The sequence below is a fragment of the Typopeltis vanoorti genome, chromosome 12 (assembly GCF_054136105.1).
Source record: "Typopeltis vanoorti isolate ZY-2024b chromosome 12, IOZ_Tvanoo_1.0, whole genome shotgun sequence".
Taxonomy (NCBI): Eukaryota; Metazoa; Arthropoda; class Arachnida; order Uropygi; family Thelyphonidae; genus Typopeltis; species Typopeltis vanoorti.
In genome coordinates, this window is record NC_143560.1 from 132,810,889 (window position 1) to 132,836,407 (window position 25,519).

At 35.2% G+C, this 25,519-nt stretch overlaps 1 protein-coding gene across 2 annotated transcripts in view; it reads right to left on the reverse strand.

Moving 5' to 3' along the window:
- Positions 1-25,519, reverse strand: part of SH3PX1 (sorting nexin 33-like protein SH3PX1) — a 434,063-nt gene that overhangs the window by 163,860 nt on the left and 244,684 nt on the right. For both annotated transcript variants that reach the window (XM_090401212.1, XM_090401213.1), the window contains one exon: positions 19,339-19,442. In XM_090401212.1, coding sequence (XP_090257338.1) covers positions 19,339-19,442 — 104 coding nt within the window. The remainder of the gene's footprint in view (positions 1-19,338; positions 19,443-25,519) is intronic.

Consider the following 25,519-nt stretch of genomic DNA (forward strand, 5'->3'; position numbering starts at 1 on the left):
TTGGCCAAGCATACCCTGGAAAAGAATAAGGAAAACTCAAGAAAAAATTCCACAGTTTGAAACAACGGCAAAATATGGCGGCCAATCACAAATTCAAACACAGTAGTTGTCTCCATAATTTTCAGAAATGCATTCAGATCACCGTGCAAGTCTAAAAGAAAGGACTTCAAAAAAAGACGTCATCAGTGGGGGGGGGCAAAGAACAACAGCAAGAAATTTGAACATTAAAACAGTACAGTACAAGTACAAAACTTGAATCCCTCTGTACAAGTAATTGTGCATTCATTGAAACTACTGGGCTGAAATTATAAATTACATTAATTATGATATATTCAGTTGTGAAAAATAGATTGTAACACTTTCCCAAACTTTTGGGATAGTAAGGCGATCGTTACGATTAAAGTTTGGTCTATGAAGTAGAGCTTCAGTGCAGTCTTTGAATAGCCTTTTATATCTATACAGAGATCTGTGTAAAAGTTTTGTTTTCCCACTGGATCCAATGGTTTGCATTTTCAATTTAATGCTGAGCTAAGTCCAATTTCTGCAGTTTGATGAGCCAGATCTGGTCTTGATTTTCAGAACTACATTTGTAGATTGATCTTCCTGTTCAATGTCGTGTGTATGTGCACTCAACATTTGAAATGTCCCTCATTTGCCTTCAACACACGCCCAAAGTCTGTGAGGCCACATATCGATGGCAGTATGCACAACATACAACAGAAACATGGCAACAGAAATGCTGCCACTGCTTGCTCCAAATCCACCTTCAGGCTGGCAATGCTGGAGTGTTGTTTCTTGCAGGCTACCCCCTCTCTCTCTCTCTCTCAAGCTCCAACCACAATTTGAAGCTCCAAGGATTCAGATTGAGACTTTCAGACAGCAAGTCAGATATGTGGTCAGGCATATATCAGGATCCACTGTCTACTGTGAAACAAGGTGTTGTTCAGGGGACGTACCACAGGTTCCAGCATGGAGTCTTGATACACTTCGGTGAAGAATTTGATCCTTTTCTTGCAGAAATGCAACCTGATACATCATCCCCCCCCACCCCTCCCCAACAATCACTAATGTGAGGTGATGACCTCTCTGAATCATGGGTGCTATGTGACCACTTGGGGCATCATTTTGTTGGTTAAACGACTCTTCAATAGTGAAAATCTTCTCATCTGTGAAGAGGATATCTCTATGGCTGTTGTTTGCATACCACCAGAGAAGTGCCTTTGATTTTATCACCCTCTGCCACATAAGTTGTAGTGTTTGGAAGTGTCCAGCAGAACAACGATAGGCTCTCATCCCCAAGTCATCAGTAAGTACATGTGACATCCTTCTCATCTCTGACCTCACTTTCTATATTCTCGCAGAATTACAGCAGAGGCATGACTTCATAGTTCCCACAAGCTATTGCATCTTAATGCAGTATGGTTGACCAGTTCTTTGGTGGTCAGATACATATAGTATATAGTATAGAACCATGGGAAGTGGCACTCCCATGGTTCCCTAGCTGAATCTATCCTCTTCTTCTTCCTCTACTTTGAGGAAAATCCACTCACATTAATCTTTTTTATAACGCCTTATTATCCAACTCTTCTTATTTTATGGCCTTTATCTATGTCACCCTTTCTACTATAATTCTACTCTATTCTATTATAAACTACTCTTCCCTCTTCAGTATACCCTATTCCTCCTATGGGTTTAAATTTGGAAGAAGGCTAGCCCAGAAGCATTAAGGTCCTAAGGCCCTACCACTGGACTATCCATCGCCAGGCTAGTCACCTGACATGGAGAACATTATTTTACTTTTAAGCTGACAGAGAAAAGTAATTCGAATGAATCTAAGGAAAATAACCCTAAAATGGAAGCGGTAAAAAGAAAATGGAAACAACAAAATATAATACATATAGCAAACTGGAACGTAAAGGAATAGCATAAAGAAATAGAATCAGACCAAATAATAAATGAAAGAAATTTTCAAATAGCAGTTAATCACTGAAACAAAAAAGAAATTAAAAGGAACCATGAGAACTGAAAATTTTAATATAATATATAGTGGAGTTGACAGAGACCAAAGAGAACAAGCAGGTATTATGATTTGGATTCATAATTCCCTTTCAAAACAGTTAAAAAATTATAAATTATGGAATGAAAGAATAATAGAAGCTAGAATAAAAATAGATAGAGGTTATTAAACAATAATTGGTTTATATGCCCCAGAAGAAGGAAGAGAACAGGATAATATTGAATTTTATAATCAGTTATAAAAAATATATAATAAAATAAATAAAAATGATTATGTAATATTAGCAGGAGACTTAAATGCAAGAATTGGAAACATGAAAATTAATAATAATATAGGAATATATGGAGAACATACTCTACACAGGAATGGTAAAAAATTAATAGATTTTGTAGTTTATAATAACCTTAAAATAATGAATTCTTTCTATAAACATAAAGAGATACATAAATATACTTGGGCAGCAAGAGGATGGAAATCAATATTAGATTATTTTATATTAAATGAAAAGACATCAAAGTTCTCTTTAGATGTTAGAGTTCACAGAGGATATGAAATAAGTAGTGACTACTTCCTCATTAAAATAAAATTAAGATTACCACTTAAAGCTACAAATAACAAGAACAGAAAGAAAATTTAAAACATTTGTTTATAAAACTAGATTATTAAATGACACAAATATACAATTGCTATATGAACACAGAATTAACCAATATTTAGATAAAACAAAACAAAACGAAGAAATAGAATGGCGTAATATAAAAACAACACTAAATACAGCAGCAAATGAAAGCTTAGGAAACACCAAAAAATTCAATAAAAGAAAAAACTGAAGATATGGGACGATACAATCAAAGAAATAATCAAAATGAAAAAAAAAAACCTATCATAAATGGTTAAGCAGTAAAAGATTAGAAGATGAAATAGAATATAAAAGAATATGAGTCATAGCTAAAAGAGAAGTCAGAAAAAGACAGAGAATCATGGAACAAATTTGCTTCTAATTAGAACATGATTTATATAAAATAAGACCCAATGTATATAAGATTTTGAAACATTTAAGTACAGATACTACAGAAAACATAAAATTAAACACTGAATTGAAAGTAGAAGAATTTCTAAATTTCTATACAGAATTGTGGAAAGATACATATTTTAAAAAAAGATAATTGGCAAACATTTAATGAAAATGAAAAGGAAATAACTAAAGAAGAATTAGAAATCAGCCTGAAAGAAACAAGAAACAGAAAATCACCTGGAGAAGGTAAGTTAGTTCAGAATTATATAAATATGCATGAACAAGATTCAAAGAAAGACTCCTATTATTTTTAAATAAAATCTATTCAACTAGTAACCCCCCCTACCCCCAATAGAATCGAAAAAAGGTAGTAGAAATGACCCTAAAAACGACAGAGGTATAAGTATACTAAACTCCTGTTACAAAATTTAGAAAATGACGATCATGTATACACCCATACTTCTGTCTAAAATTAATAATAGAAAAAAGAAGAGAAGAGAATACACTTTAGAATCACATATTACGTTTATTGACTTGGAAAAAAGTATTTGACAAAGTTAAAAGAAGCATTTTATTTAACATATTAATGTCTGGGTGGTCTGAAAAGTTCTCGGCCTCGACCATAGATAACAACAATATCGGCAAGATTTATTTTACTAAGTTGGTATATCGGTTATAAGCATCCATGTGAAATTGGAAGTCATTCTATCAAGTAGTTTGTTTTATACAGCTGTCTGAAGCAAAAGTGTTGTCTGTATCCCTTGAAATGGATAAAATTGAGTATCGTGAGTTATAAAATTCTTTGTAAAAGAAGGTTTACATCAAAAGAAATTCATTCGAAGTTCATACAAGCAAGTTCATGGGCACTCTTCTCCTTCATTTTCGACAATTAAGAAATGGGCTGCTGAATTTAAACGTGGCCATTCCAGCCTTGAAAATTATCCACGTGAAGGAAGTCCAAAAAGTGTAACAACACCAGAAATCATTGATCAAGTGCATGATACGGTATTGGATGACCGGAGAGTCAAAGTGCATGAAATTACTGAGACTACATGAATTTCAAAAGAACATGTAGGATACTTTTTGCATGAAGAATTGGAAATGAAAAGCTCTGCACAGATTAAAAATGCACTCACATAAAATCTCTGAACAGTGCTTGGACGTTTTAACAAGAATAAAACTGATTTTGTGCATCAATTTATAATTATGGATGAGATTTGGATTCACCATTACTCACCAGAATCCAAACAGCAGTCAAAACAGTGGACAGAAGCCAGTTGTTCGGCGCCAAAAAGACAAGGTCATGGCATCGGTGTTTTGGGATGCTAAAGCATTTTGTTTATTAATTATCTTGAAAAGGGTAAAACAATAAACGTGGAATATTATTCCAATCTTTTAACCAGACTAGATGAAAAAATCCGGTTTGCAGAAGAAAAAAAAAATCATCTTTCATCAGGATAATGCACCTGCCCACAAAGGTGTTTTGGCAATGGGAAAATTAAGGGATCTGCACTATGAATTGTTGGAACATCTACCTTATTCTCCAGATTTGGCTCCCTCTGACTTCTGTCTCGTCCTAATACTAAAACTCTTCTTCGTTGGTCAATGTTTTTCTTCGAATCAAGAGGTGATTGCAGCTGTAGAGGAGTATTTTGCAGATCTTACTAAGAACCACTACAGGGAAGGGATAATGGTGCTAGAATAAATAGTCTTAAGGGAGATTATGTTGAAAAAAAAAATCCTTTTGAAATTATAGATCTGTTTTTTCATTGCTAGGCCGAGATCTTTTCAGACCGCCCACGTATATATGAAAATAATCAAATACAAATAAGATTGAATCATAAACTATCATATACGAGAGAGATAAACCAAGGAATGGTTTATTTCTCTCGTATCTGACATGGATGCCCCCTTTCAACAACTCTTTTCAATATCTACCTAAATGAAATAATAATAATAAAATGGAATAAAAATTTCCATCAAGGTATTAAACTTTCTCCAACTGTGAACTTAAACACCCTCCTTTTTGTCGATAACTTACAGAAAGGTATTTTAAATTTAAATGAGATAGCCAAAGATTATGGAATAATAATATCAACAGAAAAATCAAAACGATGGCCTTTAAAGGACAAGATCCAGTAAGAACTAAAATAGTAATAGGTAACAAGATTTTAGAACAGTGAATTCATTTAACTACCTAGGATGTATGATTACATATGAAATGAAAAAGATATAAATCTAAAAATTGCGAAATAATTAAAAATAACAGGTAATTAACTCTAAATTTAAACCAAACCTAATACAAAAATAAACCGGACTAAAAGTATACAATACATTAGCTTTACCAGTCCTATTGCATGGAAGTATAATCTGGACACTACAACAAAAAGACAAACAAAGATTAATAACAGCTGGAATGAAGTTTATTAGAAAAAACTGCAAAGTATACTCTATTTGATCACAAAAGAAACAAAAAAAATTATGAAAGAATTAAACCAGGAATCAGTAATAGAAAAATTAATGAGAACAGAAAGATTAAACAAGCCATAAATTACGAACCATTAAGAAAAAGAAAACCAGGACATCCTCTCAAGTGATTCAATGATGAGTTCTAAGGCCAGAACAGGCCATTCTGGGTTTAAATCCTTGATAGGCACGATGATGATGACGTAATTCTTTGTCAGTTCCCAAGCAGCATTTATTTTCTTACCACTTAACTCCTCGTTCCATGCTATATAGCTCCAAGCTTTTTCCTAAACTTGTCATAATCACCACCCTTTACTTTTACATATATCCTTTTGTCATAGAAGTTTGCATATGGCTAGCCACAACCCAGATGATCACTTCATGAGCACTCTCACCAACTGGAGGAAAGTGCAAAACCCTGCTCACAATTTCATCCTCTGATGAAATGATCAGATCTAAAATTCTCGATCCTTGCGTGCCCACCTTTTCATGCTATCCGAGATAGTTATCTCTCAAGAACTCTAAATTCATTTTCCTTATTACCAAATGCTCTCTCTTCATTCCAATCTATACCTCCATAATTAAAATTGCCCATAATAATTATCCTTCCTTTGTTCACTAACCCAAGTTTATACATTTCTTCTCCACCACCCTCCACATTCCCTGGCATATAGCAGCATCCAACTTAATGTCTTCCTGTCAACCTCCACTTTACACTACACTGCCTCATTACAATTGCCACTATTTCTCACTTTCGTGTCTACCTTATGTGGACATAATTCCCCTGCTATCATCAGCAACACCCCCCCCCACCCTCTTGTCTTTTCTCTCCTCAGAAAAAATACCGTATCCATCATCATCATCATCATCAAATTCCTGCCATGTACCCTCAAGGGGTGTACAGGATATGATAGTACTACATGAAAAAATTACATCATTATTAATTTCCTATCTACAATTTTCCTCCAAATCAGTCTGTTACTTGTCAAGACTCCAACATTATCAGATCTTATATTTCTATCGTCTAAAGCACTTTGTACAGTATCAATCCACCTATATCTTGGTTTTCCTCTAGCTCGTTTTGCTGCCAACCTGGCAGAGAACACTTGTTTTGCTAATCTTTCCTCGCCCATTCTGTTTAAGTGACATACCACCTGAGATTAGCTCTGCTAATGCATTCCTGGATGCTGACAATGTCAAGTTCTTTCCTAATATCCTCGTTTTTAATATGATATTGCCATTGATGCCATCTGTTCACGCCTCTAATCTTTCTCAGGACTCTCATATCTGCGGTCTCTAGTCTTTGGTCAAGTGTTTTACTTCTGACCCAGCTCTCAGATCCATAAGTTAAAACTGATTTGAACACTGTCTTGTACACAGCTAATTTAGTGTTCCGACTAATTTCTCTCTTATTCCATATGAATTTATTCAATTGACTTCCCACCATACCAGCTTTGCTTATTCTGTTGTCTATTTCTATATTAAATTTACCATCTTCAGTAAAAATTGTGCCTAAATAGCTGAAATGTTTTACTTGTTCCACAGGTTCTCCATTCAGAACACAGTTGACATTTTCAATGATTCTGCCTATTTTCATTGTCTTTGTCTTTTTATTGCTGACCTTCATACCATATCTATTACAACAGCTATTCAATTTAGTCAGAAAATCTTGCAGACTTGTAGCAGATTTATTTAGAAGTATAACATCATCTGCATAAAGCAAAGAGCTGACATTAACATCTCCAATTTTGATATCAGGTTTAATACCACTTTCCTTCATAATGTGATCCATATAGATAATGAATAACAGAGGGGACAATGTACATCCTTTTCTCACACCAGATTTAACATTAAACCATCTTCCTGTACTTCCTTCAATTCTAACTGCTGACTTACAACTCAAATAAAGACTAAGTATTGCTTGATATAATTCCCCATTGACACCATATAACTGCAGCGTATTGAATAGCTTCTCTCTTGGCACCTCGTCATATGCCTTTTCCAGATCGACAAAACTTAAATACAGATCTTTGTTATATTCCCATGCTTTCTCCACTATTTGTCGTAAAGTGAAGATCTGATCCTGACAGCCTCTATTTGGACTGAATCCAGCTTGTTCTTCACCAAACCTTTCTTCCACAATTCTTCTCAACCATTTCTCAAGTATACTTGCATAGATCTTGCCAGGAACACTGAGTAGGGAAACACCTCTGTAATTCTCACATGCAGTTTTATTTCCCTTTTTATATATGGGTACTATGAGAGCTCTACTCCAGTCATTGGGAATTCGTCCCTCTGTCCAGGATTTCTGAACTATGCAGTCCAGCCACTGTAAGACTCTTATACCACCATACTTCAGCATTTCTGGTCGAATATCATCTACTCCTGCTGCCTTTCCACATTTCAAGCCTTTGATGGCTTTTTCTACTTCTAGTATGGATAAGTATTTCTGACTGCATGCCTGGTCAGTGTTTTTTTACCACTGTGCTGTCATCACTGCTTGTTTCATTTAGCAGTTTTTCAAAGTAATTACTCCATACTTCAAGGATATCTTTTTCTCCCGTTTTCATGTCACCTTTATCGTCTCTAATTCCTTCTTCAACAACCGCCAGAATATTTTGCCACCTTCTTGATATTTATTTTCTATATTCTTGCCAAAGTCCTCCCATGACTTTTGTTTAGCTAGTTTTACACAGTGTTTAGCATTCTTGCATTTGTCCCTATATTCTCTAAGAGCACAAGCTGACTTATTTGACAGGAACTTTTGGTATGCTTTCTTCTTTTCCTTCACTGCCTCTTTAACTTCCTGTGTCCACCAGGGAGTTCTGATTTTTTTATCCTTACAGATAACCTCACCATGCCTCTCTGGCAGAATCAATCAATGTTTTCTTCAGAGTTTGCCACTGAATCTCCAATGTTTGATTCCTGTTCTCAAACTCTTTCATTTTTCCTTCAATAATCTTTGTGTATTTTAGACTACAGTTCACATCTGAGAGCTGCTCAACTTTTATTCGCTTTAAAACTTTCTTACATGTTCTTCTTTTCAATATGAAATTCAATTTTATCCTGCTCAAGACTTAATAGTGATCACTTCCAATTTCAAATCCTCTGTACACTCTGGTGTCCTGCACCAGGGAGAAAACATCACTATCAACAATAACATAGTCAATGAGACTTTTCTTATTCCTAGCCTCTTCTCTCCATGTGAATTTGTGCACATTTTTATGTTGGAACATGGTGTTAGTAATAACCAGTCCATGTCCTGAGCAGAAATCCAACAGATATTTGCCATTATTATTAGCTTTGCTCTTTTCTCCAAATTTTCCCAAAATATTTTTGTATGTCTCACAATCATTTCCTACTCTGCTATTTAGATCCCCAACAAGGACCAACTTTTCATTTTTTATTGTGTCAGTTGCTTTTTCTAAAGTCTCAAAAAATTCCTCCACTTCTACCTTAGTAGAACCTTCTGTGGGACCATAGGTACAAATAAGTCTCATTGTCCAGTTCCCCATTCTCATATTTGCCCACATTACTCTACTTGAGACTGACTGCCATTCAAGAAGATTAGCCTCGTATTTTGTGTTGAATACTATGGCTACTCCTTCTTTTCCTTGATTGTGATTGCCTGAATATAACATTTTGTATTTATTGCTCTGAAAGATCTCACCAGTTTTGGTCTTTTTTGTTTCAGTCACCCTATTATGTCGATCTGGTACTTATCTAATTCCTCAGCTAGCTCCATTTCTTTGCCATTCAGGCTTCTTACATTGATAGTACCGATCTTTAACTCTGGTGATGTTGAGTTGGAGTTTATTTTCAGATTTGTATCCTTCCATCTTATCGTATCCTTCCATCTTTATTCCCGCTAGGATATCATTTTCATTCAACCATGTCTCACTTATTCCAATGATTTGGGGGTGAATAAACTCAATCAGTGAAACCATTTCATCTCCCTTATTTCTGATACTTCTGGCATTTGTAAATAAAAACAGCAGTTCATTTTTAGGTCTATAACCAGTCATATCCAGGCCACTTGGTGGTTGTGATTTCCCCTGCCCAATCGCCTTTATCACCGCTCAGTCTCAACTTTCTCACCCACTTTGCAATATATTCCATTTCTATGCAAACATTCACTGGTATGTCCAAAATCCACTCTCCTTATATCATCATGTCTCCCTGTTCACCCAGGCTCCCTCCTCTTTCTTTGTTCATCTTGCATTCTTGTTTTCTCTTTATCTCTCACACTACTACAGTTTCCAGTGCCCTAGCACTTCTGTCTCTTCAATACCACTCTCGTGATAATTTAATTTATCTGTTATCTGTTACTTCTGATTTCTTGCTTGCATTACACACTGCACTTCCATCTAGCAACAGTTTCTCTAGTGCACTAACTCCAAAGCCATTCAAATGCAACCCATCATGCCTGTATAATTCCATTCTTCCCTCAAAAACATGCCATACATCCATAAACTGTGCTCTCTTTTTCTTCACACAGCTTCGTAAGCATACCATTCATGATTCTGGTTTTAAACTCATCACTGTCATATCACTGCAACACAATGAAAATCTTTCCCATTATATGAGGGTTGTTTGAAAAGTTTGGTAAATTCCCAATAGACAGCGACACAATTCATTCTTTCATATACCAGTGTCGGCATGTATTATCTTTTTTCATGACCCTGGCAAAATTTTAGTCACATGCAACACGTAATTCTTCTTGTTTGGCAAACATTTAAAATGATAGTGTTTGCATATTTCATAAAAATGGAGAAAAATGAGTTTCGTGGGTGCTGCAATTGTTGACTGTTGAAATGCAAAAATGCATGCGAAAAGACATTTTGACGCAGTGTTTGGTGATGTTTACTCGCAATTTGCAGGATTTTTTGCATAGATTCATGACTGTAGAAATAATGGAAATGTAGACGAGGATCATGAAACTTGGATCCACCACTATACATGTGCGTGCAAGCAGCAGGCAAAACAGTGGACAATGCTCGGTGAAAGAGCACTGAAAAAAAAACGAAGACTATTTTGGCAGATAGGAAGGTGATGGCCACTGTTTTTGGGATTCCCAAGGAATTATCATGATAGACTATTTGGAAAAGGGGTAAGACAATGACAGGAGTCTATTATGCGTCATTGTTGGACCGTTTTTAAAAGAAGAACTGAAGGAAAAAATGGCCAAGATTGGCGCACAAAAAAAGTGCTCTTTCATCAAGACAATGCACCGTCCCACACATCAGTCGGTGCAATGGCAAAATTGCATGAATTGAGGTTCTAATTGGTTCCACATCCACCATGTTCACCGGACTTAACCCTTTGTGACTTCTTGTTGTTCCCAAACTTAAAAATCTTGCTCGGTGCAAGAAAATTTTCTCCGAACAAGGATGTCATCAAGGCTGTCAATAACTATTTTGTACAATGTGACAAATCCTACTTTTTAGATGGGATGAAAAAATTGGAAACTCACTGGACCAAATGTGTAGACCTCGATGAAGACTACGTTGAGAAATAAAGGTGATTTTTTTTCAAAAAAAAATGTGTTTAACTTATTTTTTTAACCAACTTTTCAAACAAACAACCTCGTAACTGTTATCTTTCACTCTATTCAATAACCTCCTAATATCCACTTAAATCATTTATCCCCACAGCCACAACCAATTCTCTTGCTCGTTTCCAAAGTCTGAATTATCTTGCTTATTCTCCCTCCTGGATAGCAGAACTTATTGACTCTCTCATTAACTAATCCTCCAACAATAGAATCTCCATACACTGCTATCCAGGAATCACTTTTACCCGTTTTTCTTTCTTTCTATTCTTTTGCATACTTTCACTAGTTTCCACTAAATGTCTAATATCATTCCACATATTCCTCATTTCAATTTTCATTTTCAAAAACGGTTCATCAAATCTTGCATTCTGACAATTTCACTTTCTGTTATTCCCAAAATCTTGCTACCTCTCATTCTGCCACAACTTACTTCTGTTTCCTCATTTATACTTGCTTTCGCTTTCTTATCACTAATTTTTGCTTCTACATTCTTGCATTCTTTCACTCTCTCATTTAACTAGCTTTCAATTCATTTCTGTTTCTTTCGTTTATGCCATCTTTTATTTCTTCAGTCGATTTTGCATTCATCAACTCATAATCTAATAAAATACTGCACTTCCTATAAATCCATACTCTCTCTCATCTCCTGTTCAGTCACTTCACAAATGCATTTCTCACATTCCACCACACATACATATTACATACATACATGTAATACACATACACGACATCAAACCATTTTTGAAAAGTCTATGCAGTTAAATGCCACTTGATTTTTGTGGCTCGCTAAGTCACACCAGTCAACACCCACGTAGTTGACCTCGTAAGTACTGCCATTGTGTTCTGTTTAAAGAAGGCAAGATTCAAAATTTCAATTAATAAATCACGTAGACACACCAAGTTATTAAAAATAAACAATATTACACTAAAATTCAAGCAAAATTGCCAATTATTACTCAAAATAGCACTTATCTTTTCCAGAGCTCTTTTCTAACACTACACACCTTCTTTTGCCTGAGATAAATAAAGTCATCCACAATTTCTATTGGATTATCTACTAATTTAATTCAATTTGATCTGAATTTGTCATATTAATTCCACAGTTTTCCCATGAGATATTCCTAAAGACTTCTTCTAATGTAGCAGAAAACAATTTGGGTGATATCAGATCTCTCAGCCTTACTCCTCTCTGAATGTTGAATTCTTTTCTTGATGTTCTAACTTTATACTGGTTGATATATAGTTTTGCTGTTTTAAGCTGTTTATTATTTCTGAATGATATAAAAGATCAAAGGCTTTCTCAAAATCTACAAACACTAAATATGCTAGAAGTTTATATTCATTTACTTTTATATTACTTATCTAATAGTGTGGATATGATCTATTGTAGATAATCTTGCTCTGAAGCCCGCTTGCTCATGTGGATATTCCTCATCCAAAAATCTTATGATTCTATTTAAAATAATGGATACGAAAATTTTATACAATCATGGATAACAAACTGCTTGGCCTATAGTTACAGATCTTTGCTGTCCTTTTTATATAAAATAATCATTGATTGCAATTGATGTGGAATTTTTTGAGAACTTTCCATAATTCTATTATGACTCTTAGTTCTGTATCTAGATTATCGAAATTGATTAGAGGATCTGTATATCTGTTTCTGCTTGTGAATAGGTCTCAATAAAAATCACTGCCTATATCCATTATTTTTTTGCTATTGTATTTTACTATTTATTGATTATTTTTCAATTTGGAATGCTTTTTTTTTTCATTCTATGCAATTCCCATTTGATCATTCTCTATTGTGTTTTGAATTGTTCTTAATATTTTTTGATGATCTTTTTGATTTCTACCTTCTGCATTTCTCTAAATTCTATATTGTCTCTGTTTACTCTTTTCTCCAATGCCTTAATAATTTTTCTGTTTGCTGATAACGATTTTCTTCAATTTTTCTTATTTCCTATATTACTGTTGTAGCTATTTCCTCCATTCTAAAGTGTGCAATTCATTCATACTTCCTTCTTTTGACTTTTCTTTTATTATTTCCTCAATGTTTTCTTTATAAGATATAATAAAATCTTCACTGTCTATTATGAGTTTTTTCATTATCAATTTCAATCTTTATTTTTTGATGTTTGCTCTCAACATAAAATCACTTTATAAGTCAAGTGGATATTAGATCCAGCATTATTTCAAAGCCGAATGTAGAAACTATGAAAGTTTTGTAAGGTAAATTGACCAGAGAGCTTACGAGAATATATAATCCCCAGAATTCACGAGTTGCTTTAGTATGGACCATATAAGAAGAAATAGGTGCTTCTGGCCATTTTGGCTCTTTATTTTAACATGGAAATATTAGCTGTATCTGTTATCAACCAGTTTATATTTACATGTTGTTCACTATAATATAATCAATTTCATTAAAAACTAATTTTGCTGATGTCCAGGTCCACTTTCATTTATTTCAATTTTTAAAGAAAGTACTGCCTATATACAATAGCTGGCTCTGAAGCTAAGCATTATGCACTTAAAGTACTTTCTTCCTGTTGTTTCTTACTTACTTTACAGTAAAAAGTATGCCATTATAATTTTCCAGTGATATATATTATCTCTGAGAGTGTTATTGATAATTATTGTGAGGATCTCACAGAAACTATCCATCTATTTAAAATAACTTAAGGTAAGTGCCAATTTCTGTATTACACCAAATCAAACTGTTTACTGATTTTTAGCAAATTTTGTGTGTGGGATGTTATTTTCACATCCTTTATAGATCATATGTTCAACTCCTTGGATATAATCAGTAAAATTTGAATATACTTTAACTATCTGTTTTCAGATAGTTCACGTATATCCAAATTTATTTTTTCCAGTGCCTTATGTACCTCTTCCTTTCTTTTCTCCTTTCAAAGTTCTGACATTATAATTACAAATGCTTAATTTCCTTACTATGGTGGTCTTCACAAATGAATTATCCAGAAAGAACCTCTCAGTTTGGGTTTGAGTCAATTCAATCAAGAGTCTGACTGCTGAATATTATATTCAAAGCAACATGCTGCCCATTTTGGCCTGTGCTACAATGGCCTTTAGTTCTTTTCAACTTTTTTTTTTTTTTTTTGGGGGGGGTGGTCAATCCAGCTGACCAGGCATCTTGAGATTCAGCCTAATGGAAAAGAAGACAAACACTCACTGTTTGAATCTAACTGATAAGCTTAGGTGGTGATGGTTATTCATTATGATTTTTAACAGTATTGATGACATCAAACTATTTCATAAAAGATGTTTTTATTAGCTTGCTTATATTTTGCTGAATTTCAAATCAGCATCATCACAGCATAACACAGCATGCATACGTGACAATGAGTAGGTGAAACAATGAACCGCTGTTTATAAAATAGTTTGTTTTGTGTTGTTAATACCATTAAGAATAAGTCATGAGTATCACATTGTTTGAGATGAAAATATAATAAAACAGAAAAGATTCATTCCTTGCTCTCAAATACTCTAACAGCATTAAGAGGGAAGGTAAAAGGAAGAAGAAAAGAAAAAAAAAGAGTAGGGACCAGTTTATAGATAATGTAACAAATGTATATTATACGAAGGCATTCACTTGCCACTCTTATTCCCTCTAGTTCTGCACTTTTGAAAAGTCTTCCCCACACAATTTTCACCAAGACTACAATCCTTAGGCATTTAAAAAAAGGTTACTTCTTTCTTCCTGTCCATCTGCCTAAATACAATACTGGTGTGCTATAGGTTCTGCAACCTCGTGTGTGTGTGTGTGTGTGTGTGAGAGTGAGGGGGGGGTGATTCATATATAAAATAGGCATTTAAATCTAACAGAACCTCAACTGGCATTCTCGATTCCTTGGGAACTATTGTTCACTTTAACTAAAAGTTCATCAAAAGTTAACTAAAAGTTCACTTTTAACTCTAAAGTTCATCCAGAACGATTCCTGGTACCAGTGCATTTGTTAAATGTTATGTACCACATCAGAAAATGCCAAATCTGGAATATCTTCTTTATGATTGGCTCTGGCACAAAATTCCTTGACCAACTGTGTTGCATTCATCTGTTGTCTTATTCATCTTTGTTGTTACATTAACACTCTCCAAATCATGATAACCATTCTAAGTTGACTATACCCAAGCTAAGACCTCATTCAACATTTGTCTCGTCTGCAGAAAAGATGGCCTTGCTGTTTGGGTATTTAAACTGCAGAAAATCAATGTTCATGATGTTAATGGCTTTTCTTCTCTGATTCCACTTATACAGGAAGAAATGCTGAGCTATTTGCTGATAATAATCTAACACAAGTTTATCTACTCAGGAATAATATAATCCTTACCATCCTCTTATCACATTGGCCTGTTTCTAAACAGAAAGTAAGAGTAGAAACTCCTTTCTGATTTAATCATTGCTTTTTCTCTCCTGATCAAACATTTGCTTTGTCAAATAACTGAAATAATCCCTGCTGAAATGAGAGTAATCATTCTCCATTCATGACATAAATCCTGACTGCACATGGAAGCCTCAGTTCTAACAAGTCATCAAAGCAGTTTAGTGACAATCTAGCATATTTCAAGTGACTAGCAGCAATAAATCAAACTTTACACTCGGCTTGCAACATTGTAAAAACTTGCTTCCTGATAAAATGGTGGTCAAGTACCCCAAGGCTCTATACTTTTGCTACACTCTTCTAACTACTATAAATAACCTTCTCTCATTAACTTTCCTATTCACAGTTTTGCTGATGAAAGTATAATCCATTCCACTTTCTCATTTGACAAAGCTTGTAGTACTCAAATGATTTAACTTTCAAGATCTTCCATAACCATTATCTTATAACACTGATCTCCCTGTAATTCCACAGTAAAGATAAAGAAACCTAGTGAATTTTTGTGCCATGAAAACAGAGTCCTCTCTTATTTTCAACAAGGAAGATCATTTCATCTACCTTCCTTATTGAAAACTCTCTTTTGAAATACCCTCAAAATATCAATCCAAAAACTTATTCTGAGATCCCAGTCAAAACTTATTTTGAGATCCCCAATCTTCATGGGAAAGGGCACATTTTGCCTCTAGCCCTTCTTGGTATAAACACATCATATACAAAAATTTCAATGTCTTTTTTACCAATTTGAGACATTAATTCTAACCTGTACAACTGTCAACACTAAAAAACTCCAAAATTCATTAACATTTCAGAAAATGGCAATCTGCTTAACTGATGACCTGTTCTCTCACAACATTCTGTTTTGAACTTTTTCTTCTATAGGAAATTAGATTTTTTTTCCCCTCCTATTCTTGAAAATTTCCTTCTTTCTTATTTCATATCGGAAACATTCTTTGAACAGTGGATAAAGTGAATAATATTACCTTTATTAAAAATGTGCACTGGAAAATATCAGGATCGTGTTAAAAAAATAAAAAACAGAAAAGAAAAATGTTCTGTTTTACTAAAAATCTCAGTGTAAATCATCCCTTGTGGAGAAGCTGACCTGTTAGCATATCTGCCCTCCAACCAATGGTCGTGGGTTTGAATCCCGCTGTGGGCATGAATGTTCGTGATTATCTTACCTTGTGTAATGTTGTAACCTTTGATATGGCACAGTATGACCTTTGCTGTCCTTGCACCATTAAAAAACCATAAATCGTCATCACCACCACCTCAGGGAGGGAGGGCACAACAAATGCAGAGTTTGTCTGGATTTGTGGGAAGCAGTAGACTCCTACTCCTTTATACATTAAAAAAAACTAATAGTTTTTTTAATGTTTTTTTCAAAATAATTTTTTTTTTAATTTCTAAGTTAATAAAAGATGGGTTTTTCCAAAGCATGTAATAAATTAATAAATATAATTTTTTAAGAAAGAGTTTTTTTTTTTTTTTTTTTTTTTTTTTTAATGAAGCATCTTGGAAGAGAGAAACAAGATCAGATGTTCTGTGAGAGAAGGGAAGGAATCCACAAACACTCCAAAAAAAGTGATACCATGTAAGTGCTGTACCTAGTTACTTTTAATACATAACAATTAGATGTATGTGTGCAAGTCGAAATATGATAAATAGCATATGATCTAGATTTTTATGGATAACTAAAACCAAATTCTTCTTGAATTAAATGAATTTCTTAAAAACTATTTTATCTACGTCTCAAATTTTATATTGAGCTAAAAAACTGAATAACCTAAGATCTATTCTGTTATACATACACTAAGTAAACACCCTCCATGAAAGAAATATTAAACTTTTAGAATTTATACAGTGTATTAATTATGGATTTTACATATAGTAAAAAAAAAAAAGCATACTTGCAGATACTGACTGATTACTGAGATGCTGACAAGTGAGTTAATGTTAGGGACATTTGCAGCAATCTCCATGATCTACACCAGGGCTGTCCAACCTTAGGTAATCTGAGGGCTGCATTAAAAAAAATATTTATCCGAGGGCCACACCACAATGCGTATCTAGTAATTTGGTGAGTAGCAGCGACACAACCTTGATACCTGAACAAATGAACAACACTAATTGCGCCCTCACATTCCCCGTGAGCGCCTGGAGCATGTGCGTTGGAACAAAACAGTGTAAGAATGCTTCTTTGAGACATCGAATATTTGAAAAACATGTGGGTATACAGTGATGTAAAAACACCAACATTGAGATTATCGATTACTGATAGAATTAAAATATCTAATATGCATTCGATTCAAATTGTTATTTTATTTTTTCGCTTATCAAAATCCAAACCCACAGGCGGGCCACACAAAATCCCATCGCAGGCTGCATGTGGCCGGCAGGCAGTGCTTTGGACAGCCTTGATCTACACAATAGTTAGAATCAATTGAGCACATACATATTTCTGGTTGTATGTGTATGGAGGGGAGAGGGGGTGGAAACAGACTTTTTTTTAGGATTTTGCTCCTCTGACTTAACTTGTATTCAGGAGGAAATTTGAGCAAACTTTTATATAATTTAAATTTAATTCAAAGCATATAATTTTTATTCCACCATCAATTTCCTGACAGTACTAGAGCATTAAGTTTCTATTATTACTTATGTCCTGTCAACAATTTTCCTCCTAATTATTCTATCACTTGTCAGCACTCCATTATCAGATCTTATATTTTTGTCTACTTACTTTCTGTAAAAAGAGAGAAATTTGACAAAACACTAAACTAGGTATATACAAGACAGTGGTGTTCAAACCAGTTTTAATTTTATGGATCTGAAAATTGGGTTGGAAATAAAATACTTGATCAAAGACTGGAGACCACAAACATGAGAGGCCTGAGAAGAATTAACTTAACAGATGTGGCATCAATGGCAGAACCATATGAAAATGAAGATATTAATAAGAAATCTGACATTGTTGGAATTCAAGAATGTGTGAGCAGTATTCATCTAAGGTCGTATGGTAACTGAATCAGAATAGTAGAGGAAAGGTTAGCAAAACAGGCATTTGATGCTAGGAAAAAAAGACCTAGACCAAGATATAGGTGAATTGATTCAGCCAGTAGTCCTATGAGACCAAAATATTAGATATGACAATATTGGAGTGCTGACAAGTAACAGAGTAATTTGGAAGAAGATTATTGATAAAAGATTAGTAATAATGTAGACTTAATCATGTAATACTGTCATGGCATCCTGCATACATACAAGACATGTCCCCCCCCCCCCCCTTAAGGGTACATATCAGGAAATTGATGATATTTCTGTCTTCTCTTCTACGGTGCTTCAAACTTCATCAATCCACCTAGATCTCGGTCTTCCTCTGGGTATTTTTCATGCTATTTTAGCATTAAGCACCTGTTTAGTTAAATTCACTTTTCCCATTCCTTCCATTCTGTTTAATTGACCACATCATCTTAGGTTAGTGCTCACACATTCTTAAATGCTAACAATGTTAAGTTTCTTTCTAATATATTCTTTTGTGATATGATTCTACCATTGATGGTATCTGTTCACTCCCCCTAGCTTTCTCAGAGTTCTCATATCTGTTGTTTCCAGTCTCAGATTACTATTTCTCTCAGGTATATAAGTTAAAACTGTTTTGAACACTATCTTGTATACTGCTGGTTTAGTGCTTTGGCTAATTTCTCTCTTAAACCTTATGAACTAATTTAAAACTTTTGTTAGTTTTCCAACTATCTGTCATAAAGTAAAAATCTGTTACTGACTACAGTTTCAAGTGCATACATTTGAATCTGTCAATGAATTGTACTGGTAATTAAACAGACAAACCATGAAAAAATTCTCTCATTCCCATTTAAACACTTACACTGTATTAGAATCCAATGGTGTTTCTGGGGTGCTGATTGCATGAAAAAAAGATCCTCCAACCAACTCATCTTTCTCTGCCTTTCGCTTTCCTGCTTTCCATTTCTGTAAAACAAAAAGATCTTAATGTTGACCAAAAATCAAACACAGCATACTTTTCTAAAATGTGTTGATGGTTTGGAAAGAATTCAACTGTAAAGTTGAACTCTCGAAATAAATTTAATTCAAACAAAGAAAAGTTATCTTAAGAATGGAAAATCTTCAGAGTTAATATATAGCACTAAACAAATTGAGATTTCTCTCTTTGGAGTTACTCTGATATCAAGCCTCTCCAAGCATAAACACTTCACAACCTGCCTCCTCGGTTTCCAAGGAAAACTAGGATTTCTCTTTGCTCAAGGCACTACACTTCACCTCTGAACAGTTGGTAATCTTGAATACATAAGTTTCTGCAACAGTTATGCAGAAAATTTTCGGTATTGAGACCATGTTTTTTGACATTATAACAAGTTTAATAAATAAACATGTGGTTTCAATACTGAAAATTTTCTGCAGTTGTTAACCTTATACAAATCACAAATCTGCCCAACTATCGAATACTGCTCTCAATACAAGGAGTGTTCAAAAAAAAGACCGAACTTTTTAAATAGCATGCCAACCAGCACAGAGAGCGCACTCGGCTATTGAGTACACCTAGCGGATTTTGACAACAAACTGCCATTTGTCCCATTCTGCTATGAGCATTAGTTGTTCGTCGGATTAGTGTCAAAGTGATAAAAGAGCTTGAAGAACAATGTGTGTTGGGGGGGGGGGGGGGGAATTTTACTGCAAACTTGGTAAAAATTTTACAGAGACATTTTATTTGCTTAACCAAGCATATGGGGAGGACTGTATGAGCCGAACACAGTGCTATGAGTGGTTTAAGCATTATTAAAAAGGGCAGAACGTCGGTGAAGATCCCACACCTGGACGACCTTAAACATCAACAGACAATGACCATTTTGAGAGAGTTCATGCTGTGATTCGTGGAAATCGTTGTTTAACTGTCTGAGAAGTTGCAGACAAAGTAGGCATCAGCATAGAATTTTGCCATCAAATTTTGACTGAAAAAGTTCAGATGCGGTGCGTCAGTGCAAATTTCGTGCACGTTCAGATCGTCAGTCACTGATGATCAGAAAGAGAACAGTGTTGAAATCAGTAAGGAACTGCTTGCCAATGCAAATGGCAATAAAAACTTTCTTAAGAACATCATAACAGGAGATGAGACTTGGATTTATGGCTATGATATTGAAACCAAGATGCATTCGTCGCAAGTGTTCCAGGAAGATTCCAATAATGGAAGAAACGTTGAGAACAGTATGTCACCAATAGAGGGGACTACTTTGAAGGGGACAGTGCCTAGAATGTTGTAAAATGTGCAATAAAGTCTTTATAGCAAAAGTTCAGTCTTTTTTTGAACATGCATTGTATTTCGGAAGTCCCTAAAAGCTCCCTCAAAACAGTTGACTCGATAGAGAAGAGGGCAATTAGACACATCATCAATGACTTATCCCTTACCAACTCAAACGTGTGGACAGACTTATGTGTTCGTCGAACATGTTGTTTATTATTTTAACGGTATATTAGAACACAGAAACTAAGTAAATAATTAATTTATTAACTTACTGCTGATATTTCGCTGGTGTTATAACCAGCATCTTCAGAGCACAAAAACACTGTTTGTCACAATACGCGAGACTATAACAACATGGTGTACTTAAACAAAATTGTAGCAGCAACACAAAGACTAGTGTCCTGATTTTGGCACCCTCTATCTGAAAAAAAAAAAAAAAAACTATCATATATTACTAGAGTCCTAGAAAAGTGCTAGTTTTTTCTTAATATGACTGTCTCCCAGATCTTCGGCAAGTTAATACAGCCATATTTGTTGAGATTTGGAGTGTGTTTTAGGGCTTCTGTCGCCTCTAAGAACAATCTCATTGATTTATATAGGTTTCTGTGTAGTACTTTTGTGTTTTTCCAGTTGATCCTGTATGCAGGGGTATCCCAAGCATGGTCTGCTAGGCCCGACTTCCCATAATGATAATTCCGGACGTATCTTTTATGTTCGCTGATGCGGATGTTCACAGTTCTTCCTGTTTGACCGTAGTAGGCTTGATTACATGAGCAGGGTACTTGGTAGACTCCTGGATGTGATAAAGGAGGAATGCTGTCCTTGGGTGAGCGGATGAGGGTAGCTAATTTGCTACATGGTCTGAATGTAGTGCGTAGTTTATGTTTATTGAGAATTCTTGAGATCTTTTCGGATGTGCCTTTAATGTAAGTGATGGTGACTGTTTTGTTGTAGTTCTCTGTGGTGGATGGTGGGAGGGGTTTCTTAAGAGTGTTTAGTATTTTGTTTATTTTATCCACTTTTTTTATATCGGTTTTCTAAAAACTGAAAATGATCAGGAACCATCTGGAAGACATGTGATAAGTGTATCCAGGAAGGGCAGACAGTTGTTGGCTTCACGTTCCATAGTAAAGTGAATTTTTGGATGTTGGCTATTTAAATGTGCTAAGAATGTTTTCAATGTCTCTGGGCCATGTGGCCAAATAGCAAGCACATCGTCAACATAGCGTAGCCAAAGTGTTGGTTTGAGAGTGGCTGTATTGATTGCTTGTTTTTCCAGGTGTTCTATGTAAAAGTTGGCTGGGGGGGGGGGAGCCCATGACTGTCCCATCTATTTGTTTGTATATTTTCCCTTTCCATGTGAAATCTCCTGCATGTATTGTGAATTTGAATAGTTCAAATATATCAGGGGGAAAGGGTGACTTCAGTAGATTGAGGGTTTCTATTAGTGGTACATTTGTGAATAGTGAAGTGATGTCAAAGCGTACTATTAAGTCTGAGCTTTTTAGGGTAAGGTGTTGTAAGATGCTTTTTAGGTGTGCTGAATTTTTGACAAAGGAGGGAGAATTGTTTGTGAGGGTGGCTAGTAGCTTCGCTAAATGTCTAGCCAGTTTGTATGTGGGACTATTTATACTGTCCACAATTGAAATTGGAATTGGCGCGGCAAATAAACAGGTTAGCCTTCTTACAGAGGTGCCGAGACACCAAATTAATACCGAACTGTTTTAAAATCAAAAACAAGTTCCACTCGGCCAAAGCCCAACGCATCTATAAACAAGCGAGTGTAGTGCTTTTACGTGAACAGATTAACGCCACTCGTCTGGAATTAGCAAAATCAAATTCAACCATCAACGTATTACGAGAATCACTGCATAATATTCTAAATACGGAACTTTGGCAGATCCTAGATAATATCACCGACGCAATGGCAAAAAAAAGAATTCGACAGAGTCAAAAACCGGCACCAAAATAAGTTTGAAAATCTCCAACAATGGAACACCATACAACGACTGCAATTACAAGAAGACCTCGTCGTCGTGAATCTATCGTCACTCACCTTAAGCAAAGAAGCCATGAGTGCTTTAAGTTGAGGGCACAATTTTGCCATAACTCCCAAGCAAGTTCCAAAAGCCGAAATAATGGCGTCCATCGAACGAGGAATATACGACCTGCCTCCAACAATAGCTAACAACATACGTTTAGATGTGGCCAACATCCTAATCAAGTCCAAGCCTCCCAAAAATAATATCCCACATAAGGAATTCATTGCTATAAAAGAGCTACACAACAACAGCCAGATTACCATAACAAAAGCAGACAAAGGAAATGCAACCGTGGTGATGGACACAACTGAATATGAAAACAAAATGCACACACTATTACAAGATCAGTCAACATACAAAATTATAGATCACAATCCCACCAACACACAAAAGAATAAGGCACGAAAATTATTGAAAAAAGTCACTTCCTGGCCCAAAGACACAGTTAACAAACTCAAGCCCTTCCATGTTAAAACACCGAGGATCTATGGAGCACCAAAAATTCACAAGCAAGGCACACCCCTACACCCAATTGTTGACAGTATAAATAGTCCCACATACAAACTGGCTAGACATTTAGTGAAGCTACTAGCCACTCTCACAAACAATTCTCCCTCCTTTGTCAAAAATTCAGCACACCTAAAAAGCATCTTACAACACCTTACCCTAAAAAGCTCAGACTTAATAGTAAGCATTGACATCACTTCACTATTCACAAATGTACCACTAATAGAAACCCTCAATCTACTGAAGTCACACTTCCCCCCTGATATATTTGAACTATTCAAATTCACAATACATGCAGGAGATTTCACATGGAAAGGGAAAATATACAAACAAATAGATGGGACAGCCATGGGCTCCCCCCCCCCAGCCAACTTTTACATAGAACACCTGGAAAAACAAGCAATCAATACAGCCACTCTCAAACCAACACTTTGGCTACGTTATGTTGACGATGTGCTTGCTATTTGGTCACATGGCCCAGAGACATTGAAAACATTCTTAGCACATTTAAATAGCCAACATCCAAAAATCCACTTTACTATGGAACGTGAAGCCAACAACTGTCTGCCCTTCCTGGATACACTTATCACACGTCTTCCAGATGGTTCCTTATCATTTTCAGTTTTTAGAAAACCCACACATACAGGTAGATACTCACACAAACAATCACACCATCATCCGTCTCAGCAATATGGCATATTAAAAATGCTAACCCATAGAGCGAGAGCAATCTGTTCCAATGACAAGGCTCTTACTGTTGAACTGACTCACTTACGCCACACCTTCTTGGCCAATGGCTACAATCCACATAAAATAAACAAAATACTAAACACTCTTAAGAAACCCCTCCCACCATCCACCACAGAGAACTACAACAAAACAGTCACCATCACTTACATTAAAGGCACATCCGAAAAGATCTCAAGAATTCTCAATAAACATAAACTACGCACTACATTCAGACCATGTAGCAAATTAGCTACCCTCATCGGCTCACCCAAGGACAGCATTCCTCCTTTATCACATCCAGGAGTCTACCAAGTACCCTGCTCATGTAATCAAGCCTACTACGGTCAAATAGGAAGAACTGTGAACATCCGCATCAGCGAACATAAAAGATACATCCGGAATTATCATTATGGGAAGTCGGGCCTAGCAGACCATGCTCTGGATACCCCTGCACACAGGATCAACTGGAAAAACACAAAAGTACTACACAGAAACCCATATAAATCAGAGAGATTGTTCTTAGAGGCGACAGAAGCCCTAAAACACACTCCAAATCTCAACAAATATGGCTGTATTAACTTGCTGAAGATCTGGGAGACAGTCATATTAAGAAAAAACTAGCACTTTTCTAGGATTCTAGTAATATATGATAGCTTTTTTTTTTTTTTTTTTTCAGATAGAGGGCGCCAAAATCAGGACTCTAGTCTTTGTGTTACTGCTACAATTTTGTTTAAGTACACCATGTTGTTATAGTCTCGCGTATTGTGACAAACAGTGTTTTTGTGTTCTCTAGATGCTGGTTATAACACCAGTGAAATATCAGCAATAAGTTAATAAATTAATTATTTACTTAGTTTCTGTGTTCTAATATACCGTTAAAATAATAAACAACCTTATCAACTCACTTCACCCACTTTCACACAGGCATTTGGTTTCTGTAATATGTCTTTTTTAATATTTCCATGGTAATTGTTCATATGTACTAGCATCAATAATTTCTCCACTCTCTACTAAATCCATTAAAACATGTGCAGCTGCCACCCAACATTCTCTCACCGTTTAACTTCAAACAAACAGAACAGGTTTCTCTTCTTCTCTTTCATCCCTGCTACTGATGTATTTTGGATGTGTTTCCCAAGGCATACAACAACCTTCAAATCAAATGTAAATAAGTTTCTCCTTTCCCAACTCACCACCCATATAAGGTACTGACATCCTATAGGTTGATCAACCAATTTCTCATATATAGGGAGGGGGAAAGAGCATTAAAAAAAAAAAAAAAATTAGAATTATTGTAATGCAGGAACACAGACTTGAAAATAATTAACTTTTGTTTCAAATGAGTAATCAGAAAAGGGAAGAAGATTCTTATTTAGATGAACAAAAATTTACTTTAACTGATTACAATTGTGCAAAATAGTTACAAATCAAAAACTGACATAATGCTTACTACTAACTATACAGTAGAAGAAATAACATTACATGAAATCCAACAAGCAATACAGCAAAGC